At 52.4% G+C, this 19,130-nt stretch overlaps 1 protein-coding gene across 3 annotated transcripts in view; it reads left to right on the top strand.

Annotated features, from left to right (window-relative positions):
* Positions 1–19,130, top strand: part of ACTN1 (actinin alpha 1) — an 85,800-nt gene that overhangs the window by 51,350 nt on the left and 15,320 nt on the right. For all 3 annotated transcript variants that reach the window (XM_081147249.1, XM_081147247.1, XM_081147248.1), the window contains exons 3-8: positions 713–832; positions 6,431–6,517; positions 8,222–8,309; positions 8,836–8,914; positions 12,264–12,345; positions 13,165–13,250. In XM_081147249.1, coding sequence (XP_081003375.1) covers positions 713–832; positions 6,431–6,517; positions 8,222–8,309; positions 8,836–8,914; positions 12,264–12,345; positions 13,165–13,250 — 542 coding nt within the window. The remainder of the gene's footprint in view (positions 1–712; positions 833–6,430; positions 6,518–8,221; positions 8,310–8,835; positions 8,915–12,263; positions 12,346–13,164; positions 13,251–19,130) is intronic.

The raw sequence follows: 19,130 nt of genomic DNA, 5'->3' as shown, positions 1-19,130 counted from the left end.
GTGCTGAGGGTGCCCACCGGAGGCAGTAACAGGACAAAAGTCCTGGTTCTCAAATGAGAGAGGGATGCTGTGGGCAGCTCCATTTAACCCCCCCCCCCCGGGAACTTTTTCAAAATACTCTGGAGTGACCCACACTCTCCCAGATCCAGTCTAGACTAGACAGAGTTCAGGGCCTTCACATGTGCTGTTCCTTCTGCCTGATCACTGTTCCCTGCCGTCTCGGCCTGGCTGTCCTCCCTATCGGAGGCCCTCCCCTTCCAACTCCCTCACCCCTCATCCTCCTGCCTGCCCTCCTCTTCTGCAGCCTCTTTTTAGGCAATTATTTTAAGCATTTCTCTTTCTTGGTATTTGTATATATTTATTTGTGTGTTTCTCTATTGAAGGTCTCTTTCTCCTCCTGGGCCATACGTACACTAGGGCAGGAAATGTTTTGGTCACCCCCGTATTCCTGGCACCCAGCCAAGTCCCCGACACACATTAGGGGCTTCATACAGAATTGTTGAGTGGATGCAGTCAGGTCTGAGACATGGGAGAAAGAAGAGCTATGGCGGGTGCTCCCTCTCTTGCCCTGCTGGGTGACATTTGCCTGCACCCAAAGGGCACAAGCGTGTGTCCATCTGAGATGGGCCCTGGCGGAGGGTATTGTGAGAGCCGCCCTGGCTTGCAGATAATAGCATCTCACCTTCCCTTCCCCCTGTCCGTCTATATTCAGGTGAGCGCCTGGCCAAGCCGGAGAGAGGCAAAATGAGGGTGCACAAGATCTCCAACGTCAACAAGGCCCTGGACTTCATAGCCAGCAAGGGTGTCAAGCTGGTGTCCATTGGAGCTGAAGGTGAGTAAGGCCTGCCCTGTGGCTGCCCCTCAGAGCCTTGGTTTCTGCTCTTCTGCTCTCCTGGACCTTCTCTACCCTGACTCCTGGGCCCATACTTCCTTGGGGCCATTTGAAAGTGGGGCTCTCCGCACCTCCATCTGGTTGACCCTGTAGCAATGGTACCTTCCCTCCAATCTCAGCTTCCTTCACCCATCAGCCTCACCCCTGGAAAACCAAAGCCCAGCCCCTGGTCCACACCTCAACACCCCTTCGCCTGCCCCGCACTGTGGAACCCTGCGTGTGCAATGCCTCCTCCCTCGTCCGCTCTCCTGGCTGCACTCTGCTGTTCAAAGTAGAGAATTCTGTGGTCTGGGGAGAGGGGGTGCAGATACCAGTGGGTGGAAAGTGAAGGCTGCCCTGAGGCTCCACGGAGCTGCCGGAAGGCCGATGCCCACAAGCCTTTAGGAACATTCTTAATAGCATTTCCCTGCAGAGTAGCTTCTTGGCTCTTAAAAATTTTAAAGCTCAGTGGAAACCATTATTAGCACATCCTTAATGGTTAAAAGGAGCTAGGCCTGTGTCCTCATGCACTGTGGTGGCTCTGAAGGGTTAGGGGAGGGTTGGGGTAGTTAGAATAGAATAACCAGGCCCTTCAGGACTCTGTCCCATGGATTCAGCAAGAATGTATTGGGCACCTGCTGTGTGCGCCAGAGATGGAGAGGTGAGTAAGGTAATCTCATTCATTTGTTCATTCGTTCCTTCGTTCATGATCTAACCATGGCTGTGATTGTTGAGTTCCCCCCCTGTGGCAGGTACTGTGCACCGATGATCTCATTTAATCCTCATAGCAGCCCCAGGAGGTGGCTCTAAGTACTACTTCCATTTTATGAAAAGAAAACAGATGCCTAAGTAGATTACGTAACTTGTTCAAGGTCCCATCGCAAGTGGCAAAGCCAGAACTCAAGTCCAGGTCTGCGTGGCCCCAGAGAAGTGCCTCTGGAGAGTGGCCTTTCCATAAAGAGGGTAGGGCCTGGCTTCAGTAAGTCCATAGGAGCAGATCTCTCCTCTGGTGATGACCTTGAAGTCCCTCCTCTTTCTTCTGGAAATTGAGGGATTTTGTGTCGCTACACGAAACGGCGGAGGGCCTTTAGCACATGGGTCAGCAAGCCACAGTCCGCGAGGTCAAATCTGGCGGACGTGGGTTTTGTAAATATTGGAACTCAGCCACACTGTTTGTTTACATACTGTCCTGGCTGCTTTCCTGCTATGAGGGCAGAGTTGAGTAGCTGCGACAGAGACTGTACGGCCTACAAAGCCCCAAATATTTCCTATCAGGCCCTTTGCAAGTAAAGTTTGCTGACTCCCGCTGTATCAGGGACTTGCTTTCTTAAGGCGGTCACAGGTGGTGCCTCATGCGTCCTGGCACCCCTTTGGCTATGAGGCAGAGACCATGCCTTCTACATCCTTGTGGCCCCAGCTCCTAGCAGTGTGATGCGCATAGTAGGTGCTCAGTAAATGTTTGAAGGACTTGCACAAAGCAGGGTAATTTGCTTTGTGAGTGGGAAAATGTTCTCTGCCTTTTAATAAGAAGAATAGTTTGTGTTATTAGGGAGGAATAAAGACTTGGTAGAAAAAGTTTCAACTAGCCAGGGATGGGAAGCCAAAGAAATTGCTCCTCAGGTGGTCTGGTACACGCTCAGATGCCTTGTGGGGCAGGGAATTAAAGGGTGTTTGAGGTGGGCGAGGGGTGGACAGTAGGGATGGGTGGGGACTGTGGAGAACTGGGGGAGAGCACATCTTTCTAAATGGGGCAGCTGCCCCATAGATGTGAGAACAGCACTGCTAGATCTTCCATTTCTCCAAAAGAAGCCAGAAACCTAGATTTTTAGAAAGGAAAATTTAACTAAGAAAAAATTTTTTTAATCCTCACCTGAGGCTATTTTTTCCATTGCTTTTTAAGAGAGAGTGGAAGGAGGAGAGAGAGAGAGAGAGAAAGGGAGAAACATCGATGTGAGAGAGACATATCGATTGGTTGCCTCTCGCATGCGCCCCGACTGTGGCTAGTGATCGAGCCTGCAGCCGAGGTATGTGCCCTTGGTCAGAATTGAACCCCGGACCCTTCATTCCAAGGGCTGACACTCTAACCACTGAGACAAACCGGCTAGGGCAAAAAAAAAAGTCTTTAAAGGTCCTTGAGCACCAAAGGGGAGGAGGGAGGGAATAGCATTTGCTGAGTTCCAGATCTGTGCACGGTTGTCCCCTTCTACAGTGAGCAGACCTGTAGAGCGAGTCCCACGAGCCTTGTGTCACAGTCAGGGAAGCTGAGGCTTAGAAAAGTTGCTGGAGTGGAAGAGTGTAGTGAACACAGGCTCTGGGCCAGGCTGCCTCCATGTGGCAGACCCGGGGTTGAACCCAAGGGTTCCCGTTTCAGAGGTGAGGTCTAAACTGGTTTCCATCACAACCAGGCATCGCTCCCCCTCCCCCCCCACTGGGGCGCAGGACAGAACTTCTGCGTGTGGTTTTCCTGGGCTCTGATGTGGCCGACAGGTCAGGTTGGCTGTGCTCACCTCTGCAGGGGGTGAGGGCCAAAGGCATACACTCTTAATTGCCACCTCTAGTCTTCAGGAAGTCACTTAACCTTGCTGGCCGTGGTTTCCAGTTCCTTTCACACAGGCCTCGCTTCTCCAAAGGTTTCTAAAGGTTCCTTTAAAACGAGAGTCCTAATCCTCTCGCTGCCCTGGGAGCCAGTGCTTTAGGCCCAGGCTTCCCGCTTTGAAATCATCTCTCGTTTCAAGCCGAGCACCAAGATCATGCTGGGACGGCCGCTCTGCTGAGCCAGGAAACTAGACGAGCTCCAAATGGGTTTTGTGTATTTTACCGAAATGGAGTTTACTGCTGTAGACAATAAAAATAAAAGGCAGTGGAGCGGGTCACCTGCAGTGAGCCCTCCTGCCGGTTGGGGTGGGAGAGATGTCGCTGGTTGTCTTCACTGAGGAACATCCTGTGCTGTGGGGGCCAGGCCTGCTGGGGGGTGAAGGACCCCAGACCTTTGAAGGATTGTCACTTAGTGCGGGACTAGACTGATCAACCCTGAAGTGCAGAACCAGCCCCAGAAGGCAGACGTCTGTGCAGGCTGATTGTGGATTCCATGCTGGACCTTCGGGGATAGACTGGGAGCTGGGGAGGGCATATGCTCCCTGTCCCCCAGATGTCCAGGTGGAGGCTGGAGGCAGCCTCGGGGAGGGGTTAGTGTAGGTACTTCAAATTTCCTGTATGATCCTCGATTCTAAAATTTCTAGGGTCATGGGACTGGAGCTTGACCTGGGCGAGTGGTTGGGATTTAACCAGGTGAGGACACCCAAGCAGGATTTAAAAAGAAAACTTTAGCCCTCTGGGCAGGAAAAGCATGCTGGCTCTGGGTGCCAAGAGCTTGGTGGTGGTGATGATTTAGGATGGAGGGGCGGTGGGCGCAGTAGGTACAGCATTGGCCTTGGAGGTGGTGACCCTAGGGGCTAGTTTTTGTCCTGTGGGATTTTCTCTGTATCATTCATTCTGCTGTGTGAACACTGTACAGATGGAGGTACCTTTGGGGGCCAAGTTGGGGAGAGGGAGAGGCAGGTTTAGAGTAAACCCAGGATGTGAGTGGCTTCGTAGCTACCGTGGACCAGGAATGGCAGAAACATGCCCCCACTTCTCCCCACACCCACGGCAGACGTTGTTCATCTGCCATCGTGATCTTTCCCACGGGGCCCAGTTGTGGCCTTGGGACCCTCCTTTTGGACCCAGCCTTCCTGGCAGCCTCCTGACGTAATGCTTCCTGTGAGATGGGGCGTCCCTGCTTCAAACACAGGTGCCTGGGGAAAGGACCTGCCTTTCTGGGGAGGGTTGCATGCTGAGGTGGGTGGGAATCAGGCGGGTGCTGAGGCTGGGGCGGTGCTCGGGGTGTTCACTGAACACACCCTCTCCTTGCCTGTACTTGGCTCCTCTGTTTTCTGAAGTGAAAATGCTTCTTTGGTACAAGTAAGAATTCAGTAAGTAAAAACCCCTGGGGTTTTTCTGGGGGAGGAGTAGGCAAGACCCAAGAAGGAAGCTGCCTTGTCTTCATTAGTGCTAGGAGGGAGCCCAAGGCCAGCAGGAGGCCCGGGTCCTGCGTCTTCACAAGTGGAGCATGGTAGGGGGGGGCGCAGCATGGGGGACCGAGGGTGGGGGGTGAGGGGGCCACCCTGGGAAAGGCCAAGAGGCAGCATTATTACCAGTGGAGCTTTTCCTAGACTTTTAACAAATTCCCCCTCGTATTCAAAGTGCTGTTCATGAGATTCTGTGGTTGCTTTTTCTCCTTTCCATATTACTGTTTAAAGATGTTTCCCAAGGCATTAAAAACTCGAGAATGTAATTTTAATGGCTGCGTTAATGGCCTGTTTGCTGGGCACAGCCGTGCTCTGTGCCAGACCCGGTCCTTCCTGGTAAGTTTTCGGAGATGAGGGGCTGCCCAACCTCCTCCCGCCCACCCGCGTGTGCGTGGTGTCCTCTAGTGTTCATTCATTTGCTCATTCATTCAGCAGATGTTGATGGAGGGCTTTCTCTGCGCCAGGCACTATGCTGGGCTCTGAGCAGCGATGCAAAACAAAATCCATTACCCTCGGAGCTTATGTTCTAGAAGGGGGGAGAGAAAATGCGCACATTCTTATATCAGGTGGAGAAAAACAAAGTGAGGAGTAGGGCGGGTGGTTAGGAAGGACTCAGTGAGAAGGTGAAGGGTGAGGGGAGATGTGGGCCAAGAAGTTTCCCCTTCTCATGATTCTCTTGCATCTCCCCTAAAAACTAGTGTTGCAGGTAGGGAAAAAATCAGATATTCTTTGGGTGCCTCACTCTCAACTAGAGTCCCTTCCCACAGGGCCAGGCCACCGTCTCGTGGTCTGGAATCGTGGGAGGGTAAGGAGTCTTACATTTGATTTTTTACCTGCTCAGCCCCCAAGACCACGAATGGCTCCATGTCTCAGGTGCTTCCAGACATGGTGTGTATTACTTGCTATAAAAAAAAAGTTACTTCATCGAATTTAGAGCATTATTTTAAAAGTGGGAAAAGTGCTGCTTAGACTAAATGTAGTGGGGTATCTCGTAATTGTGATCTTGAAGCATTATGAGGTTGACGTGTGAGTTAGTGGAGCCTTCAAGGTGGCAGTTTGCAGACCTTTGCTAGGCTGGCGCTTTCTGTTGCCTGCGCTGGTGTAAGAGTGTGGACGGCTGTTCTCAGATCCTTAGCTGAGTTGCCAGAACATCTGTGATGGCTCGGAAACCCTCCTGCTCCCTGTCCAGCTGGTGAACACTGCGCAGGGTTTAAGACACCCCCTTCTCTGTTGCTTTTCCTGATGTACCCAATAGAATTGACCATGCCCAACTGGTACCCCCAGGATCCCCCTGGTCCTCCATCTCCTACCTCCAGGACACCCCCAGATTTGGCACCTGTGAAATGCAATTGCACTAACTAAAAAATATACTGACTTCCCTCTAGAAGTGGAACAGTGTGGTCTTTGATTCCCCACATGGTGCACAAAGCGACGTCCGCTCAGGGAATGCTAACTCTGCCCCCGTAAGACCCATCCTGCTACTGTTTTGTAGAAATTGTGGATGGAAATGCGAAAATGACCCTGGGCATGATCTGGACCATCATCCTCCGCTTTGCCATCCAGGACATCTCCGTGGAAGGTAGGTCTTCTCTGTCCCGTGACTTCCCCAAGCCCCCACCTATCCATGCCTCCACCATCACCTTTTCCTCCCTGGGCTCGGCCTGGAGAGCTCTCTGACTTTGGCATTAGGGCTTGATTGTGGGCCACGTCCTGAGCTTGTGACCCATTTCGGGCATCTGTCTGCCTTCCTAGTCTGCCGAGAAGTAAGAACTGTTTGGGGTGCTGGTTCCCACAGATGTGTTGGTCCCAGGGAAACTCCCCACTTTGAGAAAACCCAAGGTTGCTGTGGGGAATTGTATTGGAAACCCCACCTGGCTCTTGGATTGTGAAATCTCGAAAAGGTAGGGGGATAGCAGTCAGGAGGGCTGCTGGGATGGGGAGCTGACCCTAAGAATTCCTCTTTGCTCCCGCACCACCCTCTGGTGGCAAACTTTGTACATCTGCAAGGGGCCACTACACGTCAATAACCTCCAAACTTTTGAGTCCACACTCCAGCAACTTTTGAGCAGATATATGTGTGTTTATTTTGTCATAACTTTTATTTATATATTTCTATGCACTTTGCAAAACACACAAAAACAAATTTTTAAAAAATAAGAGATATTTTTAATTCATTTTAATGAAAACTTTAAAGAAATCTTAAAAATATTTTTAGTCAAAGTAACTATTTAATGAGAACAATGTGAACTAAATTACTTTGTTTTGTAAATCTTGGCTTAACACTTGGTGATACAGCGATGTGAAGACCTAAGTTTGGTTTATAGATACTTGGTATTTAGGGTGGAAATAGTTAAAAAAAGATGCCCACAGTCTTCACTTAGGGCCTGGTTCTTGTTAGTGATGGTAGGTGTAAATCTGTTTTTCAAATAGCCTTCTTGGTGAGTTTGATTCTTTTGGGCAGAATTCTTGTCAGCTCTGATTAAACAGTTATTGTTTTAATCTTGTAATATATCTGATGAAGCACTTGAAGTAAGAGTAGAAGCATTAGCCTTGCTGACTTTTTAAATTGTTAGTGCTTGAATTATAATTTCTCTGTAGGAATCATTTAATATTTTAAAGTCCATTCTGTGAATTGAAAGTAAATGAGATCATCCAGGAAGCCACTTCACTGGGTTCGATAACCTGCAATTCACAGATGTGAACACATGGGGGCAGTGCGTTTGGCAGAACTTCCTGTGCTGGGAGCTCCCAGGGTCCCCTCCAGTACACATGCTCACTTCCCACACACCAACACTCTTGATTCATGCATTAAATATAAGGAAACCTTATTTTTTAGATGAACACTCAATCAGAATGGGAGTCCTAATGCTTTCTTCCCACATGGCAGGGCACATGAGACCCTGTGTAGAGATTCCTAGATTTTAGATTTCATAGACCAATCAAACTTTCCTCCCCAAAGTGGCCATCTGACATAGGTTGCCCACTTATTTTGTATAGTTACCATTTCTTGACAGGGAGATTGTCTGAAATATCTAGCATTTCAGTGTGTGATGCATCTGGCTCTGAAAAGCTTGCTTCTGTGTCAGATAACTTCCCAATGTTTGTCAGGGAAATAGACTTCATGGCCAGGTGGCCGCAAAGTTGGACCCTGTTCAGCAGAGTGTGAACCCCCTATGTGAAAGAGCATGAACCCTGCCTTTGAGGTGGCGCCTCCCATGAGTCAACAGCCCTCCCACCACCAAGCCAGCCCACTGACCTCTGTCCGTCATCCCCTTCCCCACAGAGACTTCAGCGAAAGAAGGGCTGCTCTTGTGGTGTCAGAGAAAGACAGCCCCTTACAAAAACGTCAACATCCAGAACTTCCACATAAGGTGAGTGACCGGGAGCTGGGGGCCTCTTACAGAACTGAGGCTGTGTCCACCAAGGCCATGCAGGCCCCCTTGGCTGGGTTGGTCTCAGCTCCAGAACACAGAGGCCCTTGGGGAAGAAGTCACTTTTCATGGGAAGGGAGTGCGGCTGACTCTTTGGTGCCCCCTCTCCCTCCGGCAGTGTCTCGGATGCAGCTACTGCCTCATACACCTTTGGTTGTGCCCGGGCTGCTGGGGAGCTCCCCTAGGAGGGTGCCGGGAAGCTCCAGCCTTGGGCTCTGGAACAGAGCAGATAGGTCAGGGCCTTGGTGGAGGGTAGTGTGGGATGTGGCAGGTGTGTCTCAACAAGTCTCATATAGTCTTGACCCCAGTGCCTGAGGTTGTGACAGATAGAAATCTTCCTACTCATCCTGTCTTCTTGTGACTCCTGCTCTGCAGGGGAAAAGGAGACCCCTGCTTAGTGCTTTCCCCGTAGTTAGTGCTCAACCACACTCACCAGTTTGTCCCACCTTCTCTCTCTCCCGGGCAGCTGGAAGGATGGCCTTGGCTTCTGTGCCTTGATCCACCGACACCGGCCTGAGCTGATTGACTACGGGAAGCTGCGGAAGGTACATGTGCTCACCTGACTGCCCACTGCCAGCTCCCAGCCGTGGTCCCTGGTGGGCAAGGGCAGGGCAGGACGGGGCCCCTGTCCTGAGAGCCTGTGGTCCAGCGTGAGGGGCGTCAGTCTCCTTAGATTAGCCAAGGAGTTGGCCTGTTTAGAAGTAAGAAAAACACCTTCGCTGTCAGGGCTCCCTCAGTGCCATATGTGACAGCATATGTGTACGTGCCCACTCTCACAGCCCACAGGAACAGACGAGAGCCACTGAGCAGTTTTCTGAGGGTGATGGAATGATCAGTGGTGTTTTCCCCTCCCATTTTCCTGGTTTTATAAGGTGGATCTGTTACTTTCATAATTTAAAATATTGCACATTCTTAGAGTCATTTATCCCAGCCGTGTCCGAGACTCGCTGTGCAACCCTGGGCAGGTTCCCACGATGGATTTGGTGTCCCTCATTGCTGAAGTGTAGCTGTAGGATTTTCTGCTGCTTGATTTCGTTTATACTTTTGGTGTGAAGCTGCTGGGGGATTTTCTTCAGAGTGTGTGTGTGTGTGTGTGTGTGTGTGTGTAGCAGGAGACCAGGAAGTGGGAGCTGTATAGCCTCATGGTGGTTCTTTGTGTCCGGGCTGGTTAAAGGGTGCTGGCCTAGACCTTGGAGACTGTACTCACCCCACCTTCCCTCTCAGTCCATCCCATGCCTCGGCCCTGTGGCACGGGCATCCTGGGAGAGGCCACCCCTGGAGCCCTCCCCATGCCCTGAGTTGATGGTCTGGAGCTCAGGTTGGAATGGTGCTGGTCTGTGCTCGAATCTCTTGGGAAGGCAGCTTCTAAGAAGGGCTGTCCTTGTATTCTCCACTTGACCCTGACATGTGGAGAGCACAGTGTTCCGGGAGGACCCCCGCTTCACCTGTGCCCCCATGAGGGGCCCCTGCTGCTTCTCAGTGGCCAGGCGGGCTCGATGCTGCTGGTGCGGGAGCTGCTCCCGCATCTCATAGTGGCATCAGGCCCTGTGTTTCTAGGGTGTGGGAGAGTGAGCTGCCAAAGAGGGTTTGTGAGGAGGAAGGGAACAGATTCCCATCCCCTCTGGGCATCCTAAGTCAGGCCTGAAGCTCGAGGCTGGGGCTCTGCGCACCTGGAAGGGCCAGCCTCTGACGGAGAGGAGCCCGCTGCCTGGCCCTGCGTGTGGCTGTGTCCAGGTGTGCGCACACAGGGGCAGCCCTTCCCAAGCTCGTCTCTCGAAGATCAGGCGCCTTCACGGTGATGCAGCCTAACATACTGGTGGCTAGTCTCTTGGGGGATAGGAGGGTCCCAGCCCTCCAATTCAGCTCCTTTGCAAAGAAAATAATGTTAGTGTAAAATCTCCCTGAACCACCTGAAAGCTATCAGGTCAAATCATACTGGGCAGAGGCTGGAAATTTTAGAGGTGGCGATTTTTTCTTTTAAAGACACCATCATATACCTCCTAAGTGTTCAGCTGCTGTACTTGGGTGACAGGTGTGCATGTGTCTGTCCCTGTGTGGGTGTGCTGGGGTGGCAGCAGCCAGTTCATCCACAGCTGTTCCCGCCCCCATATAAAACGGGACCGTGTTCACTGTGGCTCTGTAGCTCCCTCCCCCCATCCACCGCTCTGTGCGCCTCCGCCAAGTGGGAGCTGGGAGTCCAGGGCCTTTGATACATGGCCAGCTCCGTCCCTTCCTGTGCTTTTCATTTCTCCCTGTTTCACTAGGTCTGTCTCTCCCTCTCTTTAATTCAGTAGCATCAATAAAGTCCAGCCCAAATCCTAGCACAGACTGGTCCCATGGAACCATGGATAGTTTCCAGAAAGCACAGAGTGCCAGGGCCTCGGGGGCGTGGGCATGGGGCAGAGCTGAGATTCTCTGACCAGGAGACTCTTCCTTCCTGCACCAGCCTTCAGTGGGCGAGGGGGCCTGGTAGTTCCTGGGCACTGAGTGGGGCAGGCGGATATGCACCCCTGGCCTGGGGACTGCGCGAGGCCCTGGACGGAAATGACCTTCACTGCTTGGCAGTATCTTGTATCATTCTGGAACCCGTTGGCGACTTTCCCAGAAGAGTTCCACCTTCTCTGTTTTGAGCAATTTCTTCTTGAAAGCATCCCAAATGAATGTGTTTATTTTTTTATATCTTCTGATTCTCACCTTAGCACATGGGGAAACTGAGTCCTGGGATGACAAAACCAGCCTGCTTTAGATCCTTCTGTGGAACCGAGACTAGAGTGGGAAGTCCTACAAGGAACTCCTCCCACTAAGTTGTGGGTTTTTTTCCACATTAAAAAACTTTTTTTAATTGTGGCAAAGTATACGTAACATAAAAGTTACCATTGTAGCCCTGGCCAGTGTTGCTCAGTAGTTAGAGTGTCGGCCTGCAGACTGAAGGGTCCTGGGTTCGATTCTGGCCAAGGGCATGTACCTCTGTTGCAACCTCAATCCCCAGCTGCAGTCCAGGCCCGTGCAGGAGGCAACCAGTGTATCTATCTATCATCTATCTATCTATCTATATTTCTGTCCTTCCACTCTCTCTGAAAAGCAATGGAAAAAATATCCTCAGGTGAAGATGAAAAATAATAATAATAATAAAAGTTGCCATATTATCATTGTAACTCTTTTTAAGTGTGCAGTTCAGTGGCATTAAGCACACTCACACTGGTGTGCACCCACCACCACCACCATCCATCTCCAGAACTTTTCTCATCTGGCAAAATGGAGTCACATGGTAATTCCATGTTAACTTTTTGAAAACCTCACACCGTTTTCCCCAGCAGCCACACCGTGTACAGTCCCACCAGCAGAGCATGAGAATTTCACTTCTTCTACGTCCTCGCCAATCCCAAATCCATTTTCCTGAGAAAGCAGCAGAAGTCAGAATAGTCAGAAGGCCGAGGCTATCTGAGGGAGCCCCCAAATCTCATGAACCACGAGCGCCAGAGCAGCGTGAGAGCTCCTAGTCCAACTCCTCAGTAACAGATGGGGAAACTGAGGTCAGGTTTCTTGTCTCTCTTGCTGTTGGCAGAGCTGGAACCGGAAGCCAAGACGATGGCACCCAGGCCAATGCCCTGCTCTCATGCTCACTTCTCAGCAATTCTTTCTTTGGCTGCAGGCCAATATTCTTCACCCCATTTCTCTGACAAAGAAATTAAGGCTTGAGGGGGAAAGATAGCATTTTAAGTGCCCAGCCAGGTGGTGAGGCCAGTCTTCTACACTCAGAGCTGGCTCCTGAGGACCTACTGAGGAAGGGACTAGTAGTTCCCTCCACCCCAAGAATTGGTGATCAGTCAGATGGGGGTAGTCGCTGTCTTGTGGTACCTCTCACTGTCTAACTCCTTCCTCTTTTCCCCCCAGGATGATCCCCTCACAAACCTGAACACAGCCTTCGACGTGGCTGAGAAGTACCTGGACATCCCCAAGATGTTGGATGCGGAAGGTAAAGGCGCTCTCTTTCTGGGCCTCCAGCTTTTCTCCCACCTGCCGCCCAGTGGCCAAGAGGGTTGGGTCCCAGCAGCCGGAGGTGGGAAGGGAGAATGCCTGGTCTATAGGGTCACCTGCCTGACAGGGACTCCATAGTCCCCCGAGGTTTGGAGAAAGAAGTGACAGCTGGTGCTGAAAAGTGCTTAGAGGCTGTTTCTTCATCGACAGTCTGAGGATGGGTCTCCTCTGTGTTGGAGTTGGGGAGCAGGTGCTGGGCTGGAGCATGGTGCTCTCTTGTAGGGGAGGGAAAAACCTCTTTCATCATCAAAAACAGATGAACAAGAGAGACGCAAACAGAAGTTTATTAACACGTGCATTACACACACACACACGACTCTGCAGTGAGGAGTAACCCAAGGCATGGTCAGTAAACATATCTACACACCTAACTTCGTAAGGGAAGGTGAGGGGAAGACCTGGCACTTATGGAAAAGCAAATGACTTTTTGGAAAGACGAATGGCCCTTTTGGAGACTAGAAGGGAGATGTGATAGTTTGTGGCAGTTTCTGTCTGTGTGGGGCCGTTTTCAAATACATACAGAAGCAGACAGGTAAGTGCAGTGAATTTCTATATACCTGTCATCCAGATGGAATAGTTATTGAGGTTTTTTCTTATTTTTTCTTTTCCTTTTTTGTTTTCTTTGTTGAAATGTTTTAAAGCAAATCCCAGACATTGCAGTATTTCTCTGCTCCATGCCTCAGACTGTGTACCTTTAACATACAGCTGGGTGTATTGTGTTCACCACTTGGCTCTAACTCCAGATTTTTCTTGACAGACATCGTGGGGACTGCCCGACCGGATGAGAAAGCCATCATGACTTACGTGTCCAGCTTCTACCATGCCTTCTCTGGCGCCCAGAAGGTACCGGTGGCCCCTGCTCCTTCCTTGCCCGGCACACCTCATGCCAGACCCAGACCATGCCCTCCCGCCCTCCCCCCACCTCTCCCTGGGATGGTCTGTCTCTTCGGTAGCGTCAGCCCTGGTGCCACCATGGCGTATTCTTGCACAGCCCCTCTCCACCCTACACCTTTGCTCTTTCTTTCATCTTCCTCCGCTTCTCTGAGAATATTGGGCAAGAGCTCACCTTCTGGGCCCCAGACAGCTGTCTTAATCAGGAAGGGCTGCATGGGTGCCATCAGCCGGGGGTGGCTCTGGATGGCACCGTGGGCAACATCCCCTCTGGGTCCGCCTCTGCTGGAGCTACAGGCTTCATCAGAGCAGCGGGGCTTCCCCCGGGAGGCGAATCTGGGGAAGTGTCTCCTGTCCTCACTGACCTAATTTTGCAAAGGTGTCTCGAAGCCCCCACCCCTGTCCTGCTCATGGACATGACTCGGCAGGTCTGTGCACAGCCCTGCTGGGCTTTGGTGCTTTCTCCTATGTCCTGCCTGGGATCCCCCCTCACGCAGGGTCCCTCTGCACTCTGTTTCTGAACATAAGCACAACCCCTTGGAGGGAAGAAGGGAGGGGGGGGGGGACAGCCGTGAGCCCCTTCAAGTGTCCTGGCTCAGGGAGGCTGTGCCTGTTCCTCACTGTGCAAGGCAGCGCAACTGAAGGGCATCATTCACACCACACACAAATGTTCTCCTTTCGCAGCTTAGCTCAGGCAGCAGGAGCCCCCCTCCCAGGCCCCCTCCCAGGCAGGACCCCAGAAGCTCAGCATCCAGGGCGCCGTGAACACAGGACCCCAGGCCTGGCCTTCACTGCTGTGGGCCGTGGACCTGTCACGTACTCAGGCCAGTCCCCCGCCCTGGGCAGGGCGCCTGAGGGACCTGTCCCGACATGCGTGATGGAGGCGCGCCCTCACCGTCCCCCTGCCCAGCTGTCCCCGTGCTCTCCCCCCCTTGTCTCAGCCTGTGCTCTCCCCCACCCGCCCCCTTTCTCCTCCCACCGTCTCCCTTTCCCCCTTTCTGCCCACTCCCTCATTTCCGTCTGTCTGTCTGGTGTTCTTTCTGTCCACCGTGGCTGCTGTGGTTTTTTCTGTGCCGCTGCTGCCCACTTTCTCCTCTCAACCTCTTCTCCTTCTCCGTGCAGATGTGTAGGCACGCTAAGGCGGGATGGGAAGGCCATGGGACCTAGTGTTTCATGTCACTGGCGCGCCTTCTCGCGCGCAGAAGGTGAGCTCTCCCTCGGCCTCGCCCGCGCCCCCGCCACCCGCCACCCACCTCATCCTCCCGGATGCCCTAGCGGCAGCTTCTCGGGCTGCAGCCCCTGGAGGGAAATGAGGGATTAGAGAAGCCGCCTCCGTCAGGGGCCCGGGCACTCTCCCTTTGGCCAGGACACTTGAAGATGCCAGAGAACCCTGGCCTCTGGTGGCCGTTTGCGTCCCGGGCCCTGCACGCTGGGAGGAAGCTGGCGGTTTCAGCTCCTTGCCTGGATAAGAGCCCTTATCCCAGGAGCACGGCTCTTAGCTTTGCTTCCTGACTGTTCCCATAAATATCCCTTCCCTTCTCTCCCCCTCCTTCCCACTGAGGCAAGACCATCCCCTCAAATGACCCCGCAGCCGGGCCGGACAGGAGTCCCTGCCTTCTCCCTGGTGTCCAGGCTGGAGGCTTGGAGCCGGCCCGACCCTTCCCGCCCACGCCCGCCGTGGACAGTGGGGCGGACTGCACGCGACACGAGGGCACCCTGGGTGCACCATAGACAATGATGTGAATATTGATCACTAGAACCCCGCAGATGGCAGTAAAAATGTCTTCTCCCATAGTCAGTATGACAGTTTTTCAACAGAAATGCCTTGAGGAAGAGGCACCTTTAAAAAATTACACAGAGGCACCATCTGGGGCAGTGGCAGCCTTGTTCCTGGCCTGGATGGGCACCCAAGGCCCTCCTCGCCCTCCTGCCAGGCCTCATGGGCTCTCCTAGGATGCCCAGCTCCCAGCCCCTCTCAGCCCCTTCTCCGGCCTGCCTGTTGCTCCCTCTTTTTCTTTGTCCCACCTCTGCTGCTGCTGTCTCTTGTCAGTTTCTTCCAGCCCCTCTGACCCCCCCCCCCCCTTAGCCAGGATGTGAGCAGCAGCGATCTACTTGCTTCGTTGGGCTCCCAGCCCTGATAACCACAGACGGTCCAGGTGCCCGTGTCCATGGCGGGGCTGAACTCTCTGCTGTGGTTTCCCCTCTTTCCAACTCTCCTTCCTCTTTCTCTCCCTGTTCAGGGGTCTGTCCTGGGCTTCATGCCTGTTGACACTGGCCTTCCCTATCTCTGAAGCCTTCCCTCCCTGTGTCCTGGCTGATGATAGCGCTCAGAAGGGAGCGTGCGTGCGTGCGTGCATGGCAGCTACTTTTCTCCCTCCTAGATCTCATGCCACCTGTCTCCATGCCCTCTTCCCTCTCACTCATCCCTGTTGCAACCATTTCACGCTTCTTTTGTCCACACCTGAGGACAAGGTCACCAGTTGGGTGGAGGGGGAGTGGCAGTGGGGGCTTGGGGGTGCTCTTCTCTTGTCCTGGGTCAGGGGCCTCACCCAAAGTTGCCCCTAACCACTTCTAAGGGTTCAGGCATCCGCTTAGAGCTGAGCAGGCCACGGGCAGGGGAGTCTCCCCGCTGCACTGTGGAAGCAGGAGGGTTCGCTCAGACTCAGTCTTGACTTGACAGCCTCCCTGTCTGGAGCCAATGGGGGGAAGTCTTCTGAAACCCATGCCTAGTGCCTCCACCCCCTCCACTGTCTTTCTCTTGTCGAGCCTTGGACAGTGGAACTAGAAAGGCAGCAGGGTCTCATGCATGCATGCATGCACATGTGTGTACACGTGTGTGCATGCGTAGCAGTATGTGTACCCACACAGGTGAGTGGCATGCAAGTAATTGATTTTCCTAGTCAGGTGAGGGCCCACTTTTGTTTCACCCATTGGTTTTTGTTCTAATTCTCCACTCTCCTGTCCTCTACCCCTGTAGGGATTTCACATGGGCAGAGAACAGATTGTTTATGCAGTTTGTAAAGCTTTTAAAGTTCACGGTCATGGTCTAGTGGGAACTATTGAGAAACTACCCTTTAGGTTGCTAAGTGGATCTGCTGTAGGTGTTTCTGGATACTTTCAGGGGGAGATGGTGCTGTTTGTACTCTCCACTGTGAATCTTCTAAGGGGAAGAACCCCCCACTGCCCTCAAGGAATTCATGGTCCATTTGGGAAAACCCTTAATAAAAGAGAAAGGCCAATGCCCTGCTGCAGACCTGAGCGGGGGAGGGCAAGTGCAGGGCTGCAGGACACGAGACTGTATTGAGCAGGAAACACTTGAGCTTGAGGATCTTAAGGGTTGAATAGGGGGTCCACAGGGAAAGGCTCAGGGAGGGTGGGGAAGGGCATCTGGTGCTGCTGAGGGAGGTGGTCACTGTACAAAAGCTTCCAGGTGTGACAGGTCTGCCTGCAAGAGGAGAGCAAGTTAGTGCTGGTCTGGATCCCTTCCTGGAGCAGTGGGGACAGGACTGAGCCTCTGTGGGGCCAGCTCACCTCGGTCTGGGGGGACTCACTGGCAGGGACACTAGGGCTGGGTACTGACTTGGGAGGAAGGAAATAGGCAATTCTAGTTAGATTTGGGAAATGTTCAACTAAAAATGTCACAGATGAGATCTTCTTGGCATTCATATGAATCCGTGGGTTGTGGATGGTGTCATTTGGCCACATTGTTTGACGTCACCTTAATTGAGTGATGTCAAACAGACTTTACCTGTAGCAGCTGATGTGATGCTGATTATCAGAGTAGCTGATCTTAGAGCAGCGTTTTGGCTTGGGACAGCTGAGTGTCATTTGAGATCTCTAAGGACTCCAGGAATAATAGTCCATGCTTTAAAAAAAAAAAACCAACTTAAAACCAAACATGTTATTGTGTTAGGTAAGATAGTACAACTTAAAGTGGGTCATGGAAATATAAACCAAGGAAAGGCAAACACAAATTCCTACAACTCTTTTCCTTTGGCACTTGAAGTAGTCAGTTTGGCTATTCCTATAAAATATGTCCTCACCCCCTTGATGGCCTATGCTTGCATCCCTTGTTTTGTGAAAATTCTGTTACTATCAGAAAGGGCTGGGCGTTCTGCTTCTGCTTCTTGGTTCCATTTCCTCCTGCAGGAATTACCCAAAGCCAAGACTCTAGTTGCTTAATTTCTGAGTTTCTCTCAGGGAATGGATCCCTTTTCCCCTAGAACAAATCTCCCCTTCGAGCTTCTGAACTAAAGCAGGCTCTTTGAAAATGCAGTGGTGCTGGGTGCCTCTCTCCTGAATATCTGCATGGGGTTCCTGTAGCCACGGGAAAATAAAAGCAACGCACCAGGAAATTGGAACTACAGGGGTAGGCCCAGATCCCATCCTCAGGAGTCTCTGGCCTTTCACTCCAGGGTTATGTCCTGGAGGCCTTAACAGGTTTTCCTTCCTGGGCTGGGGTTCACTGAACCCTTTGTAAGGGGACCCATGTACAAGCAAGTATAACCCGTCACCTAGCAGGCTTCTGCAGGGGTGCGCCTGCCTGCTTGGGGAGGGGTAATTGAGCAGTGGGAGCGAGAGTGGGTCAGGCTTCTGAGATTCTGCCTGTCATTTTTTCTAAAGTCAAATCTGGATTCCAGCCTGCTTCCTGGCGGTCCCTCAACAGGGGAGGCAGCCAGAACGGAGTTTGCAGATGGGCCATTGCCTTTTCTAAAGAAAGGCCGGTTTTGTTCCATAATGGCCGTACTTTATTTCCAAAGGCAGATTTCCTGGTTGTAATGATGGGTTTTCTTAGCCTGTCTCCCCTGCTGAGGCCAGCCCCGGAGGGGGGCAGGCCGAGAGGGGGGCTTGGGGAGAGGTTGGGTCTTTGTGAAAAGTCCCTGAGGCCCACATGGGAACTCCCCCAGACTTGATCCAAGCGGAGCCTCCTTTGACCCTGGAACCTCCAAGGCTCTGAGGGGTGGGTAACGCTCCTGAAGTTCATAGGACATGTAGCCTAAAATCCCGTGAATGCAGGCAACGCTCAGTCTCCCAATTCTATAAACTGATACAATCCAAGTTTATGACTCCGGAGTCCAGGATCTCAAGATGAAGCGGGAGGATAACAAGCTTAAGGGGGGGCTTTATCCATGAAACACCCAGCGGCAGCTGCTGCTTGCCTGCGATGAGTGGCCACCTTACCTCCTGATTCTTACCTACTTGGCCAGCACGTTGGGCAGGGTCTGTGCAGCTACCCCACGTTCTTACAGAAACCTCAGCACAGAGGACAGTGTAGTCCTCCCTCGGGTCCCCTGCCTGGCCCTCAAGGGAAGTGGCCCTGGTGACATCAGGCAGATTACTGCCCCCAGCCAGCCTCATGGGGCATGTCATCAGCCTGGTTCCCGAAACCCTGCTGTCTCTGGGGCCCACATCTTCTGGGACAAGCTCCAGGAAGGAATTTCCCTCCTTGTCATATCTTGGGATTCCCCGTGGTCACTTGTTCTTCCAGAGGAAGGATGATCGCCCGGGAGTTCTGTGTACACAGTGCCATTTCTAGCACAGAGTTGAGAGGGGGACGGGATGAGGGTCTAGGATGTGACTTCTCCCTCCTCTCAGTTTCTTGAGACAGGAGGATTCTGAGCTCCCCCTCCGACCATTCCCACAGTTCTGGGGAGGCCCACCTCGCCCTGGAGGAGTCTCTTAACTTTGAGCTTGAAAGCACATTTGTGATGATCTCATTCTGCCCCCCACTCCCACCCCCCCATAAATCACAAGGTTTGGTGGGCGTATGTCCTATTTCAAAAGTTCTGCAAGGAAAAGCCTGTTACATTTTCTTAGTCATTCCTTCCCAAT

This window comes from Miniopterus schreibersii (genome assembly GCF_964146895.1).
Source record: "Miniopterus schreibersii genome assembly, chromosome: 1".
In the NCBI taxonomy this organism is placed as follows: Eukaryota; Metazoa; Chordata; class Mammalia; order Chiroptera; family Miniopteridae; genus Miniopterus; species Miniopterus schreibersii.
The sequence above is the reverse complement of the archived record's forward strand: the minus strand, read 5'-3'. Positions and strand labels throughout refer to the sequence as shown.